Raw genomic sequence first — 24,147 nt, 5'->3', positions numbered from 1 at the left:
GATACATTGCAGGTTTGGTTTATAGATGACAATAATAAGGCACATATCTCAATAAAGTGAGTCAAATGAATTTTTTTGATTTCTCAGTGCATATAAAATTTGTATTTATAAAAAAAATTTGTATTTATACTATTCCATAATTAAGTGTGTAATAGCATTGTTTTTAAAACAATGTGCATATATCTTAATCTAAAAATTTAGCACTTTATTGCTAAAAAATGCTAACCATAATCTGAGCTTTCAGTGACTCATAATCACTGATCACCAAACAAGTATAATAATAATGATGAAAAGGTTTGAATTATTGTGAAATTACCAAAACGTGACCCAGAGATATGAAGTGAGCAAATGCTGTTGGAAAAATGACACCAAAAGACTTACTCAACGCAAGGTTGCCACAAATCTTCAATTTATCAAAAATGATGTATCTGCACAGTGCTATAAAGTGAAGCTCAGAAAAACAAGGTATGCCTGTATTCTCTTAAGATTAGACCATGTGTCCGTATTTTATCTTGATATTTGCTTTAAAAATTATAGAGCAAAATTACAAAATAGGAGGCTTCCTTCTCATTTTCCCCCGACAGCAACAGTGAATTGATGGCCATCCGTGGATGAAAGTGCCTTTGTAGGAGCTTATCTAGGTTAAAGGTTGCAAAAACCCAGTACAGCCCAAGACTGAAGAAGGCCATTTTGAAAAGGCGTGTCTGCGCCCAGATGACAGGTTCCCAAATTGTGGTTTCATAGCTACAGACCCAGAAAACAGCCCAGTCTACCTGCAGACTCAGCTACCGCTCCATTCAGCCCTGCTGTTGTTGCTAGTACCGTCTTCCAAGGTAACAAGGTGGAGCCACACCTACCCATACCTTGGATAATATAGGACCACCGGCCTCAGTTTCAGCTGTGGACCCTCAAGGGGTCTGTGACCTAGCTCTGGCCCTTTTCCGCCTTAGTCCTTAAATAAGCCTTCCCTCCCAGAAACCCAGTGAGAGAGATACCCATCCATGTCCCCCGAGGCAGACCGTCCAACTTCAGTGTTTCTGAGGATCCTAAAACCGTTGTGTGACTCCAGCCCCTCTCAGCTGTGGTCTGCAGGTAGTCCTGCACTCCCAGAAATGTGATGGGAGACACAATGCCCAGAGGCAGGCCTGTTGCGTTGTAGTCTGACCATATATCCTGAAGTGGCCTTGTGATCTAGCTCCAACCCCACTGGGCATGGTCCAAGGGAGTTCCTACCCACTGAATGAACTGGTAGGGGGCACACCCATCCATACCCCTGGAGGCAATACTACAGACTTCAGCCCTGGCCGCGGACCTTGAAGCAGCCCAGTGATTCAGTCCCAGCCCTTTGCAGGTAGTCGGGCTAGTTTTGCCCACCCAGGGAACCTCCCAGGGAGCTGGCAGGAATTCTCCTAGGAACCTGGCAGGACCCACATGCATCTGCACCCCTAGTAACAGGCCCTCTATTTGCAGCTAACCCGTATCCCAGTGCCAGCCCCCTTGACCAAAGTCCTGAAGGCAGTTCCATCACCCCAGGGATCAGGCCTGCTAACTGCAAACTCCCACTGTGGACCCAGCAGCAGCCACATGACCTGCCTCTAGCCCTAATAAACTGAAATTCCGGAGGCAGTTGCATCAGCCCAGGAACCCAACAGAAGAAGTTCTTTATGTGCCAAAACCAGTCTGTAAAGACCAGGAGAGGTGTTTGCTCCTTCAGATGCAAGATACCAACACAAGGCTTTACAGATAACAAAAAATTAAGCAAACATGACACCACAAAATGAAACTAATAAAGCTCCAATAGCCAAATCTAAATAGAGATCTACAAATGGCCTGAATTTTTTTCCCAAAAAAGCTCAATGAGATACAAGATAACACAGACAACTAAATGAAATCAGGAAATCAATACCTAAAAAAAAAAAAATCAGCAAGTTTTATAAAGAAGTAAAAACCATAAAAGAGATCCAAACAGAAATCCTAAAGTCGAAGGATATAATGACAAAACTGAAAATTCGATAGAGAACTTCATCAGCAGACTTGATCATGAGGAAAGAATCAGCAAATAAAGATAAGTTATTTGGAATAATTAGAGGAACGAAAACAAAAAAAAGGAAAAAGAATGATAAAAGCATGTGGGTCTATAGGATACCATCAAGTGAATGAAAATACTTCAACTTGGGAGGTCCAGAAGGAGAGACAGAAAGGGGAAGAAAGCTTATTTAAAGAAATAACAGCTGAAAACTACATGAACCATAGAAAGGATATGGACATCTGTATGCATGAGGCTCAAAGGACCCCATTCAAAAATACTCTGAGACAGTTTATACAAATCATCAAAAGTTAAAGACAGAGTGGGGCACCTTCCTAATAATTTGTTAATGGATTTACAATATTTTAAAAAGTAAAATGTGGCATGCCTGGATGTGGCTCAGTTGGTTAAACAACTGCCTTCTCCTAAGATCATGATCTCAGGGTCCTGGGACTGAGCCCCATGTCAGGCTCCCTGCTCAGCAAGGGAGCCTCCTTCTCCCTCTGTCTTTCTCCTCCCCACTACTCATGTTCCCTCGCACTCTCTGTCTCTCAAATAAATAAAATCTTTAAAAGAAAAAGAGAAGTGTGACATCAATTGCATAAAATGTTTGGGAGAAGGAGAAGTAAAATTGCAAAGTTTTTATATGCAATCAAAGTTATCAGCTTAAAATAACTGCTGTAACTATTTAGATGTTCTAGATAAATCTCATGGTAACTACAAAGAAAAAACTTCTAGTAGCTACACAAAAAATAGGGAAAGGAATCAAAATGCACCATGAAAAAAATAAAATCACAAAGGAAGACAGCAAGACAAGAGGAAATAAAACAACCGTAAGGCAGAAAACAATAAAATGGCAACAGTACATCATAGCCTATCAATAATTACTTTAAATGTAAGTGGATTAAATTCTTCAATTAATAGACACATATCTGAATGGATAAAATTACAATTATATGTTACCTGTAAGAGGCTCACTTTAAGCACACATAGGCTAAAAGTGAGAGGATGGGAAAAGATATTCCATGCAAATGGTGAATAAAAGAGAATGAAGATGGTTAAACTTACATCATACAAAATAGATATTCAATCAAAATCTGTCACAAGACAAAAAGAAGGTCACTATATAATGGTAAAGAGGTTAATTCAGTAACAGGTTATAGTAATTATAAATATATATGCACCAATATCAGAGCATCTACATTTTTAAGCAAATATTTAAAACTAAAGGGAGAAATAGATGGCAAAAAAATAATAGGAGATTTCAGTACCCCACTTTCAACAATGAATAAATCATCCAGACAAAAATTCAAAGGAAGACCAAACTTGAATGACACTATAGATCAAATGGACCTAATAGAACTATCCAGAACATTCCATTCAGTAGCCACAGAAAACACATTCTCAATGCACATGGAACATCCTCCAGAATAGAACATGTTAGCCCATGAAACAAGTCTTATCAAATTTAAGAGTATTGAAGTCTTACATGTCTTTCCTCTTTACAGTGGTATGAAACTATGAATTGATAATAGGAAAACTGAGAAATTCACAAATATATAGAAATTAACATAATCCTTAAAACCAATGGACCAAAGAAGAAATCGAGAAGGATATCAAAGTATCTTGAAACAAATCAAAATGGAAACACAATATGCCAAAACTCATGAGATATGGCCAAAGCATTTCTTAAAGGGAAGTTTATAGTAATAAATTCCTACATTAAAAAGAAAAAAAGAAAAACCTCATATAACTAACCTTACACCTCAAGGAACTAGAAAAAGAAAAAAAACTAAATTCAAAAATAGCAGAAAGAATAATGATTAGAGCAAAGATAAATGCAAGAGTCTAGAAAAAAATAGAAAAGATCAGGAAAACTAAGAGTTGGTTTTTTGAAAAGATAAACAAAAATGGCAAACCTTTATATATACTAACACAGAACAGAGAGGACTCAGATAAAACTATAAAAGAGGAGACATACAACTGATTCCATAAAAATACAAGGGCTCATGAGAGACTATAGTGAACAGTTATCCACCAGCAAATTGGATATCCTATCCAGCAAATTGGATAGAAGAAATGGATAAATTCCTAAAAGTTTACAGTCTCCCAAGACTGAATCTGGAAGAAATAGAAAATATGAACAGACCAATAATAAGTAAAGACATTAAAGCAGTAATTAAAAGCTTCCCAAAAAAGTCCAAGGACTAGATTATGTCATGGATAAATTCTACCAAACATTTCAAGAAGACAAGAAGAACTAGCACCAGTCCTTCACAGATTCTTCCAAAAAATTGAAGAGAAAGAAATCTATCCTAATTTTATGAGGCCAGAATTACCCTAAGATCAAAGCTAGATAAGGACTCTACAGGAAAAAGAAATTGCAGGCTAATATCTGTGATGAATATACATATAAAAAGCCTCAACAAATTGCTAGCAAATCAAATTCACAACGATATTAAAAGGATAATACACTATAATCCAGTGGAATTTATCCCTGGGATGCAAAGATGGTTCAGCATATGCAAATCAATATGATGCACCACATTAGCAAAAGGAAGGATAAAAATCATATGATGATCTCAGTAGATTCAGGAAAAGGATTTAACAACACTTAATATTCTTTTATGAATAAAAGCTGTTAACAAAGTAAGGAGAAAGAATGCACCTCAACATAATAAAGACTACATATAACAAGCCATAGCTAGCATCATAATCACTGATGAAAAGCCTAAAAGCTTTTCCTCTAAATCAGAAATGAAAACAAAGGTGCCCATTTTGCCACTTCTGTTAAACACAGTACTAGAAGTTCTAGCCAGAGCCAATTAGGCAAGAAAAAAAATATATAAAGGTATCTAAATTAGAAAGGAAAAGGTTAAATGGTCTCTCATATATAAATGATGTTCTCATATATAGAAAACTCTAAACTCTACCAAAATCTGTTAAAACTAATCAAATTCAGTAAAGTTGCAAGATACAAAATCAATATGCAAAATTCAGTTGTGTTTCTATATGCTAACAATGAACTATCTGAGAAAGAAATTACAGAAACAACCCCATTTTCAATAGCATCAAAAAGAATAAAATATTTAGTAAATAACTTCACCAAGGAAGTGAAAAATCTGTATACTGAAAAACTGTAACACTAATAAAAGAATTGATACACACAAATGGAAAGATAGATATCCGATGTTCATGGATTGCAAGAATTAATGTTGTTAAAATGTCTATACTACCCAAAGAGATCTATAGAATCAATACAACCCCTATCAAAATTCCAGTGGCATTTTTCATAGAAAAATCCTAAAATTGATGTGGAAACACAAAAGACCCCAAATAGCCAAAACAATCTTAGGAAGAATGAAGCTTAAGGCATCACATTTCCTGATTTCAAACCATATTATAAAGCTGTGAGTAATCAAACAGTATGGTATTGGCATAAAAACAAACATACTAATAGAATAGAGAACTCAGAGATAAGCTCACACAAATATAGTTTGACAAGAATACCAAGGCTACACAGTGGTGAAAGGATAGTCGCTTCAATAAATTGTTAGGAAAACTGAATATCCACATGCAAAAGAATGAACTTGGCTCCTATCTTACACCATATTCAAAAATTAGCTCAAAATGGATTAAAGATCTAAACAAAAGACCTGAAACTATAAAACTCGTAGAAAAAAAATATTGGAAAAAATCTCCTTGACATTGCTCTTGGCAGTGATTTTTTTTTTTTTAATAAGACACTAAAAGCACAGGAAACAACAACAAAAATCAGTAAGTGGGCCTCTATCAAACTGCTTCTGCATAGCAAAGGTAACCATCAACAAAATGAAAAGGCAGTCTTTTCTGGAATGGAAGAAAATATTTGCAGTCTGTTACCTGATAATGGGTTAATATTCAGATGCGTAAGGAACTCCTACAGCTCCAAAGCAAACAAATAAAAAGCTCAATTAAGAATTGAGCAAAGACAGAGCTAGAACAAACAGTCCTAAATTTGTATGGAACTACAAAAGATCCCAGATAGTCAAAGCAACATTGAAAAAAGAAAAGCAGAGCTGGAGGCATCACAATTCAGACTTCAAGTTATATTACAAAGCTGTAGTAATCAAAACAGTATAGTACTGGCACAAAAACAGACACATAGATCAATGAAATGGAATAGAAAACTAAAAAAGGAACCCACAACAATTTGGCAAACTAATCTTAGAGCAGGAAAAAGTACCCAATAGAAAAAAATCTCTTCAACAGATAGTATTGGACAACAACATGCAGAAGAATGAAATTGGACCACTTTCTTACACAATATGCAAAAATAAATTCAAAAAAGCTGAAAGACCTAAATTTGGACAGGAAACCATCAAAATCCTGGAGAACACTGACAGCAACCTCTTTAATTCAGCCATAATAACTTCTTACTAGACATGTCTCCAGAAGCAAGGGAAACAAAAAGCAAAAATAAATATCAGGACTTCAAGATGAAAACCTTCTACATAGTGAAGGAAATAATTAACAAAACTAAAAGGTATGCTTTGGAATGGGAGGAAATATTTGCAAATGACATAGCTGATAAAGGGTTAGTATCCAAAATATATAAAGAACTTATGAACCTCAACACCTGAAAATCAAATAATCCAGTTGAGAAATAGGCAGAAGATATGAATAGACATTTTTCCAAAGAAGACATACAGATGGACTACAGAAATGATGCCCAACATCACTCATCATCCAGAGAATACAAATCAAAACTACAGTGAAATATCACCTCACACCAGTCAGAATGGCTAAAATTAACAACACAGCAAACAACAGGTGTTGGCAAGGTTGGGGAGAAAGGGGAGCCCTCTTACACAGTTGGTGGGAATGCAAGCTGGTGTAGCTACTCTGGAAAACAGTATGGAGGTTCCTCCAAAAGTTAAAAATAGAACTACCCAATTCACTCTGATGTTTATAGCATCAGCAATAACCAGATTATGGAAAAATCCAAGTGTCCCATGGACTGATGAATGGGGTATTACTTAGCCATAAAATGAATGAAATCTTGTCATTTGTGATGATGTGGATGGAGCTAGAAAGCATTATGCTAAGTGAAATAAATCAGAGAAAGACAAATACCATATGATTTCACTTATATGTAGAATTTAAGAAACAGATGAAACATAGTTGGGGAAAATGAGAGGCAAACCAAAAAATAGAACTACAGAGAACAAACTGGTTACTGGAGAGGGGAGGGGGGTAGGAGAGATGGGTTCAATGGGTGATGGAAATTAAAAAAAATAAAAAAATTGGGCAAAGAGGTTGAATAGATATTTTTTTTCAAAGAAGATATAGGAATTTCAAGCAGATATATGAAAATGTGCTCACAATCACTAATCATCAGTGAAATGTAAAATAAAACCACAATGAGCTATCACTTCATATCTGTTAGATTGGCTTTTATCAAAAAGATGAAATAAGTATTGGTGAGGATATGGAGAAAAGGGAACTTTTGTACACTGGGCTGGTAAGAATGTAAATTGATACAGCCATTATGGAAAATAGTGTGGAGGTCCCTCAAAACTTAAAAATTGAACTACCATGCAATCCAGCTATTCCACTTCTGGGTACATGGCCAAAGAAATGAAATCAGTATCTCAAGAGATATTTACATTCTCGTGTTTAATGCAGCATTATTTATAATAGCAAAGATATGGAACCATCTAAGTATATATCATTGGATAAAGGGATAAAGAAAATGTGGTGGAAGTAATATTCCATTTTGTCTATATACAGTGTATGTGTGTATATATGTATACTTCTTTCAATGTATACAGTGTAATGTATACACACACGAGGGAAATTTGCCACTTCCAACAACATGGATGAATCTGGGAGACATTATGTTAAGTGAAATAAGCCAGATAAAGACAAATACTGTGTGATCTCACTTATATATGGAATCTAAAAAAGTTGAGCTCAAGCAAGGAGTATAACAGTGGTCACCAGGAGCTACAGGCAGGGGGGGAAATGGAAAGATGTTGGTCAGGGGCTACAAACTTTCAGTTATAAGGTGAATAAGTCCTGGGGATATAAGTACAATATGATGAATGTAGTTAATAATACTATATTGTATGCTTGAAGTTGCTAAAAAAGTTGACAAAAACAAAGTCATAACTAGGTGAGGTGATGGAAGTGTTAATCTGCCTAATTGTGGTAATCATTTCACGATGTGTACGTAAATCATCACATTTTATACCTTAATATATGCAATTTGATATTTGTCAATGGTACTTCAATAATGCTGGAAAAAAATAATGCTGGAAAAAATGTGATAACTCTGCATGTAACGTATTTTGTCTGTATCAGTTTTGTTGAGTAGCTCTAAAAGGATTTTTTATATCTGAAAAGTATCTTTGGATGAAGAAATCATGATTCTGAAAAGATTATTCATTTCATAAATATTTCTTGGTTAGGCAAATTATCCAATATTACATATTTTGTTGACAGGCTAAAATCAATATGTCTTGATTATTTTACAGTTACTTCCTGCCTGTCTTCTATCTTGAGTTTCTTTACCCTCTTGTGTATTTCTACTTTTCTCTTCAACCTGCTTGTGACTGCCTGGTGGAGAGTGAGTTGTCTTCTGGGTATTTTTTGCATCCACAACCTTACCTACCTAACAGGCCTTTAGTTTGTTGCCACTGCCTTAGCCATTATTGTTGTGATATTATTATTATATGTTCTCAGTTTGAGCACATACAATAATATGTGCTATCCCATTCTCTTCATCTAGCTGACCTACACCTCTCACAAGTTGAGGTCTGATTCTGAAAGAATTTTATGTGTGAGTTTTCTCTCTTCGGGTTTTTGGAAAGTACTCACCCAGGGGAACCTTGTACCCTATCCTTAGAGAGATATCACACAAGTCAAAACTGCTCTCCTATCTTCCCCACTTAATCTCTGGGCCACAGATGGCTCTGACCCTGATATTGTCCCTATATCAGTACATGTTGCTTATTTATAGAGGAGAAATCCATTGTTTTATAAGATTCATAACCAGTCTCTGCACCTCTCTGTACCTGTGGCAGAAAATGTGTGCCTTGGATGTTTGCCAAACAACACTTAATATTTTAGCCTCCTATAACAATAGTATACTTCTAAGATTCAAGCTTTAAATGCTATTAGTAATGAAACAATATTCAACAATTTTAACTGTACCCATTGTCCTTCAAGCATCCTAATCTATTAAGTCCTGAAATTAAATAGGACTTTCTTCATTTCTGAAGTCCAGCCAGCAACAGAAAGTAGTCATAACCATCCCATGTTTGTACTTCATAAAGGACACTCCAGTTATTTCTGAACATGTGTGTTCCCTGTAGGTCTCTCACTCTGTTACTTGGAGCCAAGTTTCAGAATCTTGAACTGACAAGTGAACATGCAATGGAATTAGAATTCTTAGCTACAAGATTCCTAATCACGCTGTTTGAAAAATTACCAAATATTAGAACTGTATTGCTGGCCTTGCAGGCTCTACTGCAGTAGCTCCCATATGAAGAAAGGAGAGTTAGCAACCACCTTGTGAAAAGCACAATGGTAAGCATCACCACTCACTTCCCCCACAGCTACCACTTTCTGAGGTGTTCCCACTCTCTGGCCTTCCTAACAAAGGTTTATGGAAAAGTAGGTTTGTTAAAGTCCCCAAGGTCCCAGACTGGTTTAGAAAAAATATCTAATTCTATCTCCACAGATAGTTTTCTAATCTATTCTTAATCACCGCTGGATCCCACAATAAATATTACAAGGTCTTCTCAGATGAACTATTTCATATAAACTGAGTATCTATTATAAATATTTTCCAGTGTTTAACTTCTATCTCCTTTTATTCTTATGGTTTAAAATGAAAGTCTCTGATGTTTCTCTAAGTATTTTGATTATTAAAGAACAAATAGTTATCTACCCATTCACCAAAATCTGCCACTCAATACAATTACTCTATTCAAATGCTAACATTTCCCTGGGATCCAAACTTCAGCTTAAAACGTTTTTTTTTTCAAAGTTTGTTTACAGCATAAATGGTTGATAAAAGAGAAGTTAGATAACAGTAAGAAAATTTATTGTCATATTTGCAGATAATTTTTGGTAGCCTCTAAGTCACCAAAGTTTAGGTGGACAGCTATGGCTGTAACCGAATTTATTTTGGTAATTCAAAGTCAACAGACTCCTAGTGGGCACATTCTATGTACCACACATTTTGCACTGGACCCTGCAAAGCCAGAGAGAACTAAGGCATGCTCTCTAATCTTTAGGGGTCTACCAAACCATTAAGACAAATTTATACATAGGTAACAAAATAAATATTACAAGAGGTTTAGAAGTGGCATTAGAGATGTGCTATCTAAGCCAAGAGGATTTCTCATTGAATAAAGTTCAAGGTATTCAAGTTCTTTAAAAATCTGGCTGAATCTACTTACCTTACCTACTCTTCCACAGTTCTTTATCCTATGCTCAGGCTATATTGCAACCACAGTATTTTAAATATGCCATAGTAGTTTCACATCTCTGCATCTTTACTAACATTATCCCTTTTACCTGGAGTGCCCTTGTTCCTCTTTGTTGATGGTCAGTGACAATTTATCTCTATGAAGCTCCAACCCTTGCCATTGCATATAAATGCAGTCATATAGTATATGTCCTTCTGCCTCTGCCTTATTTCACTTAAGACATGTTTTGAAGGTTCATCCATATTTTAGTGTGGCCATATTTCATGCCTTTTTTGAGGCTGAATAATATTCTACTGTATGTAGATACCATATTTTGTTTATTCATCAGTTGAGGGACACTTGGGTTGCTTGGACTTTGGGGCTATTATGAATACTAAGATGAACATTTGTGTACAAGTCTTTCTATGAACACATGTTATCAGTTCTCTTGTGTGCATACTTGGGGTAGAGTTGCTGGTTCATATAGTAACCTATGTTTAACTTTTTCAGGAACTCGTAAACTGTTTCTCAAAGTGGCTGCTTCATTTTATATTCCCACTGACAATATATAATATTTCCAGTTTCTCTGCATCTTTATCAGCACTTGCTAGTGTCTATTCTATCACCACCATTCTGCTGAGTGTAGAATGGTGTCTCATTGTGGTTTTGGTTTGCATTTCCCTAAGAACTAATGATGAATATCTTTCCATGTATCAGACATTTATTTGTGTATCTTCTTTGGAGAAATGGCAATTCAAATACTTTGCCTGTTTTTAAAATTAGGTTGTCTTTTTACTAGTTGAAAGTGTTAGTTATATATTCCAGATACTATCTATTACCAAATATATGATTTTTCAGATATTTTCTCATATTCTGAGGTTTATCTTTCCATTTTTTTGATAATATTCTCTGAGGCACAGAAGTTTTTAATTTTGATCAAGTTCAGTTAGCCTATTTTTCTTTAGTTGTTTATGATTTTGATGTCTTATCTCAGAAACCATTGCTTAATCCAAAGTCATAAAGGTTTATGTTTATGTTTTCTTCTAAGAGTTTTATAGTTACAATTAAGTATATGGTACATTTTGAGTTGATTTTTGTAAGTGGTGTGAGGTACCAGTCCAACTTCAATCTTTTGCATGTGGATATCCTATTGTCCCAGCACCATTTGCTAAAAGGACTATTCTTTTCCCATTGAATTGTCTTTTTGGTCTCCTTATAAAAAATCTGAACCTGATTTTAGAAAAACAAAAATAAAATTAAGTTAGCATCCTAGCTCCTGTCTTCTTTCACCACCACCTTTGTTTTCTGAAAACATGAACCTCAGTTCATTAGAGAAACGGACATGGCTTAGAGCTACAAAATATAGCACAATCCAAAGGTTTTATCTTATTTCACACAACAATCACAAAAGACTGATGTTATCCTCCTACCTCCCTAATCTACAAAGGTATTCATATTTGTACCTGTACCTCTGCCTGCTTTCCTATCACAATGAATGAACTAAACTTGCACCTATCTGGGATCAGCCCTTGTACTTATACTCTGAATCCCATTCCTTTTCTTTCTTTTTTTTTTTTTTTTTAAGATTTTATTTATTCATGAGAGACACAGAAAGAGAGAGAGGCAGAAACACAGGTAGAAGGAGAAGCAGGCTCCAAAAAAAAAAAAAAAAGCAGGCTCCATGCAGGGAGCCCGATGTGGGACTCGATCCCAGGTCTCCAGGATCATACCCTGGGCTGAAGGCAGCACTAAACCGCTGAGCCACCTGGGCTTCCCAATCCCATTCCCTTTCATTGACTCAAGGACTGTGTTCCAATAATCAACTTCCTCCTCTATGACATCAATTTCTTTCTTCTAGATTGTTCCCACAAGGTAGAAACAACACTGTCATAGCTCTCAACACTTTTTTAATCCTTCCCCAGAAACAGTATTTCTCTTCTCCTTTAAAGCAAATCTCTGATGAAGGAGTATGTATACTTGCTGTCTTCATATCCATTCCTCCTGCTCTTCAACCCACACAACAGGAACTGAAATTGTTCCTTTAAGGACACCAACAATCTCCATTTGCCATATCCAAAGATAAGTGTACTGTCCTCACCTTACTGTAGCTCAGCAGCATTTGACCCAACTGATAACTCCTTTATGAAGAACTGTCTTCGCATTGCTTCTGCAATACCACAGTATCCTCTTTTCCCTCTAGTCTTATTGGATACTCTTTTTTAGTCTCATTTGCAAAATCTGTTTTCTTTTCCAGACTGTTTCCAGACCTTCCAAAGGTTGGTTTTCCTCCAACCTCTCCATCTTACTCCCAATTCCCATATCCAATTGGTGCTACCACCCACTAAATTTTGGGGTGGCCTCCCCATCGAAAGTGAAAGAGTGGAGCCCCTTTGTTAAAAATTATTAAAAATTTCAAAATGACACCACTAGATAATTAAACTCAGCTTGGGTCCCAGGAAATTGCACATTTCATATGCCCATGAGGCTCGTCTTACTTACTGGCTTCCTGATAAGTCCATTCAGATATCTAATAAATATCTCATACTCAGTTTATATAAAATAGGCCTCCCAATCACACTTCTGTATGAAAAAAGGCAGTCCCAAGTCTACCTAAGTTTTTCACATCTCAGTAAATTGTGTCACTATTCACCCCGTTACTTGAGCCAAAAATCCGAGATTTCTCTACTTTTTCTCAGTCAGTCCACCAGCAAATCCTATTGTCTCTGCCTTCAAAGTAGATGCTCACAATGTATCTGGAATCTAAACTTCCACAATCTCAAATGATCATCTCACAGACTGTTTCTCCTTTTACAGTGGAGAAATCTGGCAGTCACTGCTTGAACCAAATGATTAAAAGTATCATCATCATGGATGAAAATCTGATAAGCATAGAAAATATTTTTGAGGATTAGAAATATCATATGAATATATTACTATAAAATATGTTATAAAATAGTATATAGTACATGATCCATTATTTTTTTATTGTGACAAAATATACACAAAATATACCATTTCAGCATTTTTAAGTGTACAGTTAGTTCAGCGACATTACCTTCACATTGTCCCATCTTTATATGTATAATTATATATGTTATATATTATATACATAAATAGAAAAAAAGTGGAATATATATAGTTGCATTGAACACTGATTAAGTGATGGGATTGTGTTTTACTCTTTTGCCTGTATTTTGTAAATTTGTTACACAAACATATTCTGTGTAATTTGTAATAAGAAAAATGTTTTTGTTGTCTTTTAAATCAAGGATGACAAATGCTTCAAGGAAGAAGTAGTAATTGTCAAATTTTAGAAAAGTCCTGTAGGGATCCCTGGGTGGCGCAGCGGTTTGGCGCCTGCCTTTGGCCCAGGGCGCGATCCTGGAGACCCGGGATCGAATCCCACATCGGGCTCCTGGTGCATGGAGCCTGCTTCTCCCTCTGCCTGTGTCTCTGCCTCTCTCTCTTTCTCTCTATGTGACTATCATAAATAAATTTAAAAAAAAAATTAAAAAAAAAAATTAGAAAAGTCCTGTAGAGTGACGACTCCTTTTGGACTTGGCAATTATGGCTTTAGTCATTCAGGATAAATCCCCTGAATGGAGAAATCAGAAGGGGCAGCATTTGAGAAACCCAGGCAGACTGAACTTTGCTTCAGTAGGTATATGGCCAGGAGGGAATTCCAGGCTCAGGGAAATGCCTGATATAAAAACTGCAGGAAGCAGACAGGACAGTAGGCAAGGACAGTTCAGCTTGCCCAGACCCCCAGTTTCAGTGAAGGAGAGGAAAGTGATGAGTGTGAAAACAGAGGAGTATAGTAGAAGGGCCCTGTGTGTATAGAATTTGGATTTTACTTTGTAAGCTATGGAAAACTTTCAGAGCTTCCTGACATTTTTAAAGATGTGTTTTGGAAATTTCAAATCTATACAATCTGGATTTAGGGTGGAAAAGACTAAATTCAGCAAAACCTACTAAGAAAAAGCCATTATTCAGAGGTTAAGTAATAAAAATTTTAATGGGTGGAGGTTGGGGAGCATGAAAAATAATAGGCATTGGTCATGAACTAATGGACAGAAAAAGAAGAAAGAGATAATATTATCTCATTTACACTTAGTGACAATCCATTCAGTTATTGCTTGTTTTGGCCAAATTCTATACTATTTGTTTCTTATAGAGTGATTTAAAATCTAAGATGATATTATTTCCAGAAGTACTTATATTTATTCAAAATATATATCTTACTAGGCTGTTTCTAGACTTTTACACTTAGATTGATTAGTGTTTGAGAGTTGTCTTCCTGAAGTAATATTTTAGAAAGTTAATGTGGAATTATAATTTATTTTTCAATGCATTTTCTTTATCTCTTTAAATAGTGATTCAATTGCATTGCCTGTGGAGGGGATCATTGGTTTTGTTAGCTTTACTTAGTAATTTATGCATACATCTGCTTATTTCCTAATTTGTATGAAATTTCTTTTTTTCAATTTATCTTCTCACTAAAATTCAATGAGAAATTAAGTTTTTTGTTTCATAGTGAATTCTAATACTCTACACACGAATAGCATTACAAAGAGAAAATATAATGCACAAATAATGCAATGAGTTCAATTCTATGAAAGTACTTTAAAAAAAAATAAGGGAGGTGGATACTTTAAGGCACCATGATTGTGATCCTTTTTTTTATGTGACCAATTCTTGGCAGCACAAATAATCACTACTTCCTGTAACTTTGTTTTTAAATATATTTTCACGTATTTATTTATTGGGTTGCTTCAAAGCAAAGCACAATGCTTTGTGTTGAAGTAAATAAATATTATCAGCCAGTGTATTGACATGGAGAGATTTTTGTGCTTGTGCTCAGTATTTCGAGTCTCAGACGTATGAGGTTTATTTTACGATATATGGATACAGAATTAGACTGTTGGTTACCATATCACACTGAACAACTTTGACATTTCTCTAAGGAAGCTCTGTTGAAACCTGTTTCTCCTCTGCCAGGAAATATCACTTAACAGGGTGAAAGTTCACTGGGACAATTTAAGGCGGCTGATCTCAGGTGTGGCCGCAGCTGTTGTATGGGACATGACTTATTTTATAAGAACAGAAACACTATTATCTGGACTCCCAAGGGACATTTGGTGAAAGTCATGCCCACGGAGTCCCATTCCAGGAAAATGTGCTCGAGCACTTATTTATTGGCAGTGATCACTAACTGAGATTCCATCTGGCAAAAATGTGGATTTTTCTCTGTCCCAGAAAGTTGGGGAACAATTACGTAAGTTGTCTCAAAGAATTTATTTTTAGCCACTTTTTATGGAGAAATTTCAGTCCCTCAGTTGTTATAAGAAATTTACTTTTTTTTTTTAGGAAAAAATAGAGAAAGCTTCTATATGAATTTCTATAAAACTGTGTATTCATGTATTATGAAATATAAACACTTGTCTTTTGATTTGAAATCATTACACAGTCTTCTTGGTGAATGTTCTAAATTTTATTTCCTATATTAGGAATGTTGGAACCAGTTTGTAAAGTCAAAGCTGTCAGGGGGACAGCCTGAATATTGTATCTCCAGGTGTCGAGGCCTGGAAACCATGCCTCATTGTTAAAGCGGTGTTCTCCTTGCCACCACACATGCACCACCACCACCATTCTAGGATTTTAGCACCTGAACCCTCTGAGCCATTTGAGGTCCAGCAAGGCTGGTCCAATATAGTTTAATAAAATAAGCCAGCCACAATTTTAAAAGCATGATCTGCCACTTGAATTTATAAAGTATCTTTGGAAAACTAATTATATAATTTCTATCCCCACAGGAGTTTGTTTGTTTTTTTTTTCAGCAATCCTCTACTATAGATAAGTCTAATAAATGAGAAAACAATTGTTGATTTTCTTATTTTTTTATTTAGCCTTAAGTTATGCAAGCAGGTTGATTTCTGTTGTTACAGAAGGAAATAGTTCACCTAACTAGAAATTCCCTAGAAATTCCCTGTTCCACTTGCATTGAGCCTATTCTGAGTGTCACTGTTTTGATTTCTAAAATAAATCTATTGTGAGGTTTTAGTAATTATTCTTAAATACTGTAGGGTTTGTTTTTTTGTTTTTGTTTTTTTTTACATAAAAACAACTGACAGCCCATCTGTCATTTCCATATATTCATTTCTTAATAAGAGGAATACACTTAAAAATGCCACCCAAAGCTTAATTTTTCCATCTTTTTCTATCTTCCTCTTTCCCTCAACAGCCCACCCCAACCACTTCCTTCCCCCATTGCAAGTACAACTGACTGCTACCACTACACATGCGCACACACACACAACACACATACACTTCAATATAAGCCTCAGACCAAAAGAAAAGAAAGGATTCTTTATTTCCTGTAGCTTATTGATAATATATAATATCAACAGGTAATCATAATACTTTATTATCTGTAAGAGCTATATTATATAGTGGAAATGCTACAACATTCAGATGCTAGCTAGCTTCATGTCAGCCACTTACTAAGCTAAGTATTCGAGTGAATTAACTTCTTCATTTCCACATCTATTAAAATGAGCACAACATAGATTCTTAAGAAATGCTAGTTGCCTTACATATACCACCTCTCTAGTTCCTACTCCCCGCCCCCCTTTTTTTGGGCATTTGTTGTTGGATGAGGCTAATATTCTCTGACACCTGGAATTCACTAGCATTCTAACACAGATTGTCAGAGAGCAGGTTTAATCAGGATCCTGTGCAGCAATACCAGAATATCTAAACTATATGTGCCCTAAAAATATGTACCCTAAAAAATTTTAAATTTTATGATTATGAAAAACTCTGATTTAGTTATCACTGTTTATGAATACTGTGTGACTATCTTGTAAAAGTCGTTGCTTCTTAGTGCATTTTACAAAGATTGATAAAAATATGAGGAAGAAACCTCAAAAGCACCTTGTACCAACCTTGTAAGAAAGAAATTGTTTTAATATGTCATTTTGTCTTAGGAAATAAATCAGTCTGATTTTAAAATAATATAGGAAAGCAAAATAATGTGGCCAAGAAATGTTCTTGGTTCTTTGTTTCAAATTGATGTTGAAATTGAAAATAAATGAAGCCACATCATTTTTGGAGCAATTGTTGCTTTTGATAGCACAAGGGCAAGCACACATATTACCAAACACTTGGAATTTGCTGAAGAAATTATGTAAGAAAATTAGAAGTCTGCAAGCCAGATTAAGTGTAGAAAAGGAAATAGTCCAGGAAAAAGTAGATAATGTAAAATACTTAAAAGCTTTCAAAAGTTTTGGATGGAATCTTACTTTGTACCTCTCTGTGACTGTACATCAGTGTGTAAACTCAGTGATTTACTTCTTTCATCAGTAATTGGTTATCATTCTTTTTCAGAACCTGCATGAGGCACCTACTTCACTTTAAGTGTAGGCCTACAGTGGGATATAGGCTGGAAATACTGCTTAATAAACTAAAATCTAAAGGAGCTATGCTTCCATTTCTAGAAGAGTAACTCATCACATCAATTCATTCATTCAGCATTTATTGTCTATTCTGTGTAGTTGCTAGAAGAGAGATGGAGTTCTTATCCTGGAGATCTTATATTACAATAGGGAAATAACATTTAGATTCAAATAATAATAAAAGTGTGGGGGGGGAGAGAAAAGATAAATATCATTAGAGCTGCAAAGGGCTGTAGGACTTAAAAGGAGAAAGAGATTTCTTCTAACGGACTGAAGCCTGACTGACATATGCATAGAATTTTGCAGAAGAAAGTGGAATGGGAAAATAGTCCAGAGGGAACAGCATGAACAAATGTTTGGGGTAGAAAAATCTAGAGGAGATTCAGAAATAGAGTCCAGGTTCATCTAGAGTGATTTCTTTAGGAAATACAAGCAGGTAAACTGGAGGATTCAATTGGGATTCATTGGTAGAAAGTCTTAATCATCATATTTAAGAATCGGGGTTCATTGAAGAGATGGTGGGAGCTAATGAAGGTTTTAGGCAGAAGAGTGAGTATGAGTAAGCAGATCATAATCACAATAGGAAACTCACTCTGATAGTGAAATGTATGTGTTAGAGGTAGGTTGAATGGAGGCAGAAGGATCATCATCCTATTGCAGTTGACCAAGGCCAGCTGATTAAAGAGACAGGACAGTCAACAGCTTTAGTTAAGGAAAAGCAAGGGAGGAGAAGTAAAGATGACTCATGCTTTGAATCTGATTCTCAAAGAGAATAACAACATCATTAACAAGAGGGCCAAGAGGAGGAGAAATGTGAAGATCAGATAATATGAGGCTTTGAAATTGTTGATTGGGATAATAATACTAATAATGTCTTAACACTTAACTATTTGCCAGGCAGTATTCTTCAGGTTTTATGCACATGATCTCATTTATTCCTCAGAGCAACTTCAGAGCTTTGCATACAACCCGCCCAAGTTTACACTGCTCATCTGTGGTAGAGGTAGGATCCATTCCACAAGAGCATTAATTCCAGAGCACATATTATTAAGCCCTAACAATATGTCTGTACTGAATGGTGCTGGGCTGAGAAGGCAAGGTGGGGAGGGGGTAAGAGAGGAAGAAAGACAAAGGAGGATGGAGTAATCAGAGACATTTCGGGAAATCCCCGAAAAGATTATAGGGAGCCAAAGACTTGCAAAAAACTGAAGGTGGGTGTTTCAGAAAAGTTAAGAGTAGAAAAGACTCCAAGAAAAGGCATTGAAATTTAACAGTGAAAAGAGCATTGATGGCCTTAAAGCAGTTTCAGAAAAGTGGTGAGGTCTTTCTGCGGAAGTGGGAACAGCAGAGGTCAGCTTTGGGGAAGTCTGTCAGTGGGAAGGAGGGGAGACATCACTGCAGCACCAGAGTGTAGGGCCACTGGGAGACACTTACTCAGGTGCCTACGGGAAGGGGGCAGATTTAAGATCTAGGAGAGATCAGGCTTCTTCCAGAGAAAGGAGGAAATGGTGAGATCCAAAAGGTAGATAAGAAATTGGAGTCCTGTGAGTGAGAGCTTTTCTTCTAGACTAGGAAGAAGTCAAATAGAAGAGGGCAAGATGTATGTGACATATATATATGTCACATTATATGTATATATGGAGCAGGGGTGCACTTAAACCCTTAAGTGTAACAAAGACCAAAGGTGCTCACTCATATTTGATGATCTTGGCTTTCTCAATAAATTTAAGGGGCAAGGTAACGAGTTGCTGAGAGAGGTTCAGATTTGTGGCACTGAAGATTTGCAGCAGTTTCTATGGGAATGCCCTGAGAAATCATTTAAAGATAACTAAAAAGATTGCCACACAGTCTTGAGGTTCATGCTGAGGTTAAATAGCATGAATTTTTAGTATCACTAGTTGCCAGAGTTCTGTGACTTTCTTTTGCAATGTTTAGCAGTCTGGCAGTAGAGAACCCAGCTGGCAGGATTTAGAAAGGGTGAAGAAGCGGAGGAAGCCCATGAACCCGTTTTAGAAATAACTAAATGCTGAGGAGAGCCAGGAATGTGCCTTTTTTAAAGCTGCATGCCAGTTGGTTTAGGTGCAGGTTATCCTCTGGAGACAGAAGAACAGTTGTTACTGAAGAGAGGGCTAAGGGAGAGGAGGAGGAATGGGGGAGGCAGAAGCGTGGGGGTTAAGTGATGCTGGGAAGGGGCTAAGTGTGGAGCAAATGCAGTCAGGGTATCCGTGTTTGAGGAGTTAGAACTGGCTGAATTCAGGAAATAGTGCTCCTGCTGGCTGACTGAGGAACTGACATGAGGATGGAGGGAACAGAAGTAACAAAGGTATATACTTCATCAAGGATTCTGGCTGTGGATGTGGTAGACAGGAAGAGCTGCAGCCCAGGTCCAGATTCCTAAATGATCATCAAGTAATGCCCAGGAAAAAAACCCAAATTTTCAAGGGAGGAGGAATTGCTATAAATAAATGATAGAAACTTGAAAAGGCATATAATTAATGAGTTCCAGCATTTGGTAATTTTTTAAAATAACTGTTGACATCTCTCACTCATAGACTTAATTTATCACGAAACATAAGTGGAATCAGATGTTAAAATTTGAATGCCCCTGTCCATCAATATTTTATATTTAGTATATATCAAATGTAAATTGTAGTTTGATTTAGCATATTTTTATATGGGCCCTTTATTGTTGAACTTAGTTTAGCCATTTAGTATTGACATGTTCATAAAATTCAGAAAAGAAAAATATTACTTCTATCATTTGAATTAACTACAGTTGGCCCTAGAACAATGAAGGTTAGACACACCAGCCCCCTGTGCAAATATGCATGTACAACTTAACTACTAATGGCCCACTGTGGACTGGAACATGAATAGTCGACTAACAGCCTTTGTAAGTTATATGTATATATGTTATATGTAGTACACAGTGTATTCATATAATAAAGTGAGCTACAGAAAAAATGTTAAGATCAGTAGGAAGAGAAAATACATTTATAGCCGTGTACTGTATTTATTGAAAAAACTCTGTGAGTAGACCTGCACAGTTCAAACCCATGCTGTTCAAGGGCCAACTGTATTTCCCAACCTATCAGATCTGATAAAATATTTAAAAACTCGTTTACGTACAGAATAGAGTGAACACTGTGATGTGGCAAAATTCTGGAGCAGACCCAAGAAGCTCTGAATACAGTTTCTGTTCTACCACTGACTTCCTATGTAAATTTGAGCAAATTACTTAATTTTCTAGTACCTAGTGTACTCGTCAATAAAGTAGGTGTTATGATATATAATAGTTGATTTTCCAACTCAAGTGGTTTATTGAAGTGTTAAGATGTAAAGGCATTTTGAAAAATAAACTTAGGCAAATATACAGAACTAAGTTGTAGAATCAAATCAGAATTTCCAAATATAAAATTAAAAAAAAAATACATAGACAATTTCAATTAAAGAAAATTCTGGATGTAAGTCGACTTCTGTTTTAAAAGGCTGATTTTAGTTGTTATTATTCTGTCTTAATATCTGAACACATGTTTCAGGATGACTAATCATTTCATAAATATGGTAGAGGATTTAGTCAGACAATGAAATGTTTTCATTAGCAGGTACAGTGAAGAAAAGGACACATGCTGGGACTTTGTGTTCTAAATTCAGAATTAAGAATGGTCTGTGAAAAAAATTGGGAAAAACAACAGGGGAAGAAGTTATGTTTTTGGACTTTTAAGCCCCCACTGTTTTTCAACACCATGGACTCTGCTCCTCTGCCCTTTCTTCTATAAAAAGCGATGATCTAGGCTTTCTTATAGCTCCTTGTAGTCCTCATGATGTGAAAGAAATCTTTTTAAAATGTATTTCTACTTGAAATCTATGGATTAGCAATTATGTTCCTCAGAATAACGCTAAGTATTAAATACTGAAGCAAAAACTGCAAGAGAAGGCCAGATAATTAGCAGGCATTTAGCAAACTTTATGGAAAAATTGATTTGGTGTTACTTGCAAAAAATAAATAGATGGATAAATAAATCACTAGATAAAAACATAAATAAGATACCAACCGAAACATGTTGTTGATGTCCTTAGAGGAAAATGATTAAGCAAATAAACACATTCCATTTTTATAAAGACAAAATGCAGAGATAGTAAGTTGAAATAACTTCCATGAGAGGAGACACTTTGATCCCTTGAGAAGTTGGACAATCTTAGGACTTGTATTCTCCCCAGAAGTGTGAGCTACGTGCCTTGGGTGATGTCACCAGTGACTAGTAACCACTGCAGTGTAAACAAACATTAGCAGGAAATAAATGTGGGTAGGGCAAGGGTCTAGAAGCATGCCTTCCTTCTAGAAAAGTACCATGCCTTCCAATGCCAGTGGTTTGTTTGGTTTTTGTTTTTGTTTTAAAGGAAGAGAGGGCATGGAGCTTAGCTCTTGCCTTCTGTCACTGAAACCTTTAGTCTCATAGGCAATGTCTTTCCTTGACAAATGGATTTCCTCCTTGGCAGTCCCTGTAACATTGAAAAGTAAGGGACTCTTTGCTCTTGCTGCAGTTATTGGTTGCTCTCTCCAGACTGACAAGCTTGTCTGTGGATTTGCTAAGAGGAAAGTTTCGAGTTACCAGAATTAGGCAAGCCCACTGAGAAGCAGCAGCAGCAGGAGGAGGAGGAGCAGGAGCAGCAGCAGCCGGGAGCAAAAGAAGCAGCGCCTTTAAGCACTACAGCAGCTGCTCCTGTGATTGGCTGGATGTTTCAGCTGCTTCCCTGGAACAAAAGGTCAAAGTGGACTGCAGTGTAAATGTAGAGAGGCAGCCGATAAAATAGCATTGCTTGAAGAAGTTTGGAGGCTGGGAGCAGCAGTACACTGGCTAACTGCAGAGCAAGTTGCTGTTCCAGCTGTGAGGTACAGCCTCACGCCCCAAGCCCAGCTTAGCCACCGTGAGAAGACGACCACATTGGCGTGGAAGAGGCACTTGTGAGGGGTCCCTGGCAAATTTATACAAGGATGGCCTGTGAAATCATGCCTCTGCAAAGGTAGTATTCTTTCCTTTCTGTTTCGCTTTATTCTGTTCTGTATTTACTGAGTAGTGTGAAACCTTGCAACTTTGCCAATACTTGACATATTTTAGTAGTGTGTGCTGCAAACGTGTAGAGCCCGCCGTACATTATGTCCTTTCCCAAGACCAGAAGAATTTGAATGTTACACTGCTGCTTTCACTGACATTTGTGCCTAATGTCTTATGCTTTTCCTTTGGTAATGTTGTGTTCAGTTATTTCCTTCCTTGAATGAAAATAAATATGAGAAACTATCTCTGACATCTGAAGGCAAACAGAAACTAAAGAATGTATCAAACAGGTTTATTTTTTAAAAAAATGAATCAGCTGCTTAGCAATGTTGTGAAGCTGTGGCAAGCTCTCAGCTCATCTTATAGGATGTTGATATGCTAAAGACCTTTTAAAAATGCATGTTCGGATCCCTCCCTTCTGGAGTCCAGATCTAAGTAGTCAAAGATTTTCTGCCCATAAGAACATTATAATACATGGATATAAATGTTAGGGTCAGAATTTCCACATAAATAATTTTAGATAGATATATTACACAAATGACACCTTATAAAAAAAATGCTTTGTAAGAATGACTGAGCACACAGCTCTGTTTTGTTCGTTAAATGATTGTAGTATGGATTGTGGAGGGTGGGGAGGAGGATTTATGCTAAAGCAAAGAAAGGTAAATTTAAACAAAGGGGCTTGCTAAAAAAACAAACAAACAAACAAACAAACAAAAAAAAAAACCAGTTCTTGAGAACGAATAAGTGAATAATGTATCTTGGAATGTTAAAGCTGGACGTCACTTCTGTGATGACTGGAGTCTAGTCCTCCAGTTTCACAATAAGAAAACTGAAGCACAGAGGAAGTCTCAGACTTGCCCAAGGTCACGTTTTATGATTTTTAAAATTACTTTTGCCAATCATGTTATTATACTTCAACTTTCATCACTTTACATGCAATGCCATTTGATTCCATATAAATGCTTCCTTTAAGAAAACCATAAAGGGTTTCATTAGTGGAAAGGATCTTAAAAATTAAGTTGTAATTACACTTTATACGACTTAAAAAATCTAGACAAAAAGGAATTTCAGTTTTAAAAACCATACCACCAATATTTTACTGAATGTTCATGTTTTAATGATGAAAATAAGGTTGACAAAAATTCAGT

At 36.2% G+C, this 24,147-nt stretch overlaps 1 protein-coding gene across 9 annotated transcripts in view; it reads left to right on the top strand.

The window, feature by feature from the left end:
* Positions 1-24,147, top strand: part of FAM13A (family with sequence similarity 13 member A) — a 336,858-nt gene that overhangs the window by 210,235 nt on the left and 102,476 nt on the right. Inside the window, exon 1 of one of the 9 annotated variants that reach the window (XM_077882859.1) lies at positions 22,309-22,964. The exons of 7 other annotated variants lie outside the window; for them this stretch is intronic. In XM_077882859.1, the coding sequence (XP_077738985.1) occupies positions 22,936-22,964 (29 nt within the window). In that variant the 5' untranslated portion in view covers positions 22,309-22,935. Of the gene's footprint in view, positions 1-22,308; positions 22,965-24,147 lie in introns of those variants that run through there. One more of the 9 variants, XM_077882858.1, reaches the window with a different exon arrangement.

This window comes from Canis aureus, chromosome 33, assembly GCF_053574225.1.
Source record: "Canis aureus isolate CA01 chromosome 33, VMU_Caureus_v.1.0, whole genome shotgun sequence".
Lineage (NCBI taxonomy): Eukaryota > Metazoa > Chordata > Mammalia > Carnivora > Canidae > Canis > Canis aureus.
This window is presented reverse-complemented; position numbering and strand designations above follow the sequence as displayed.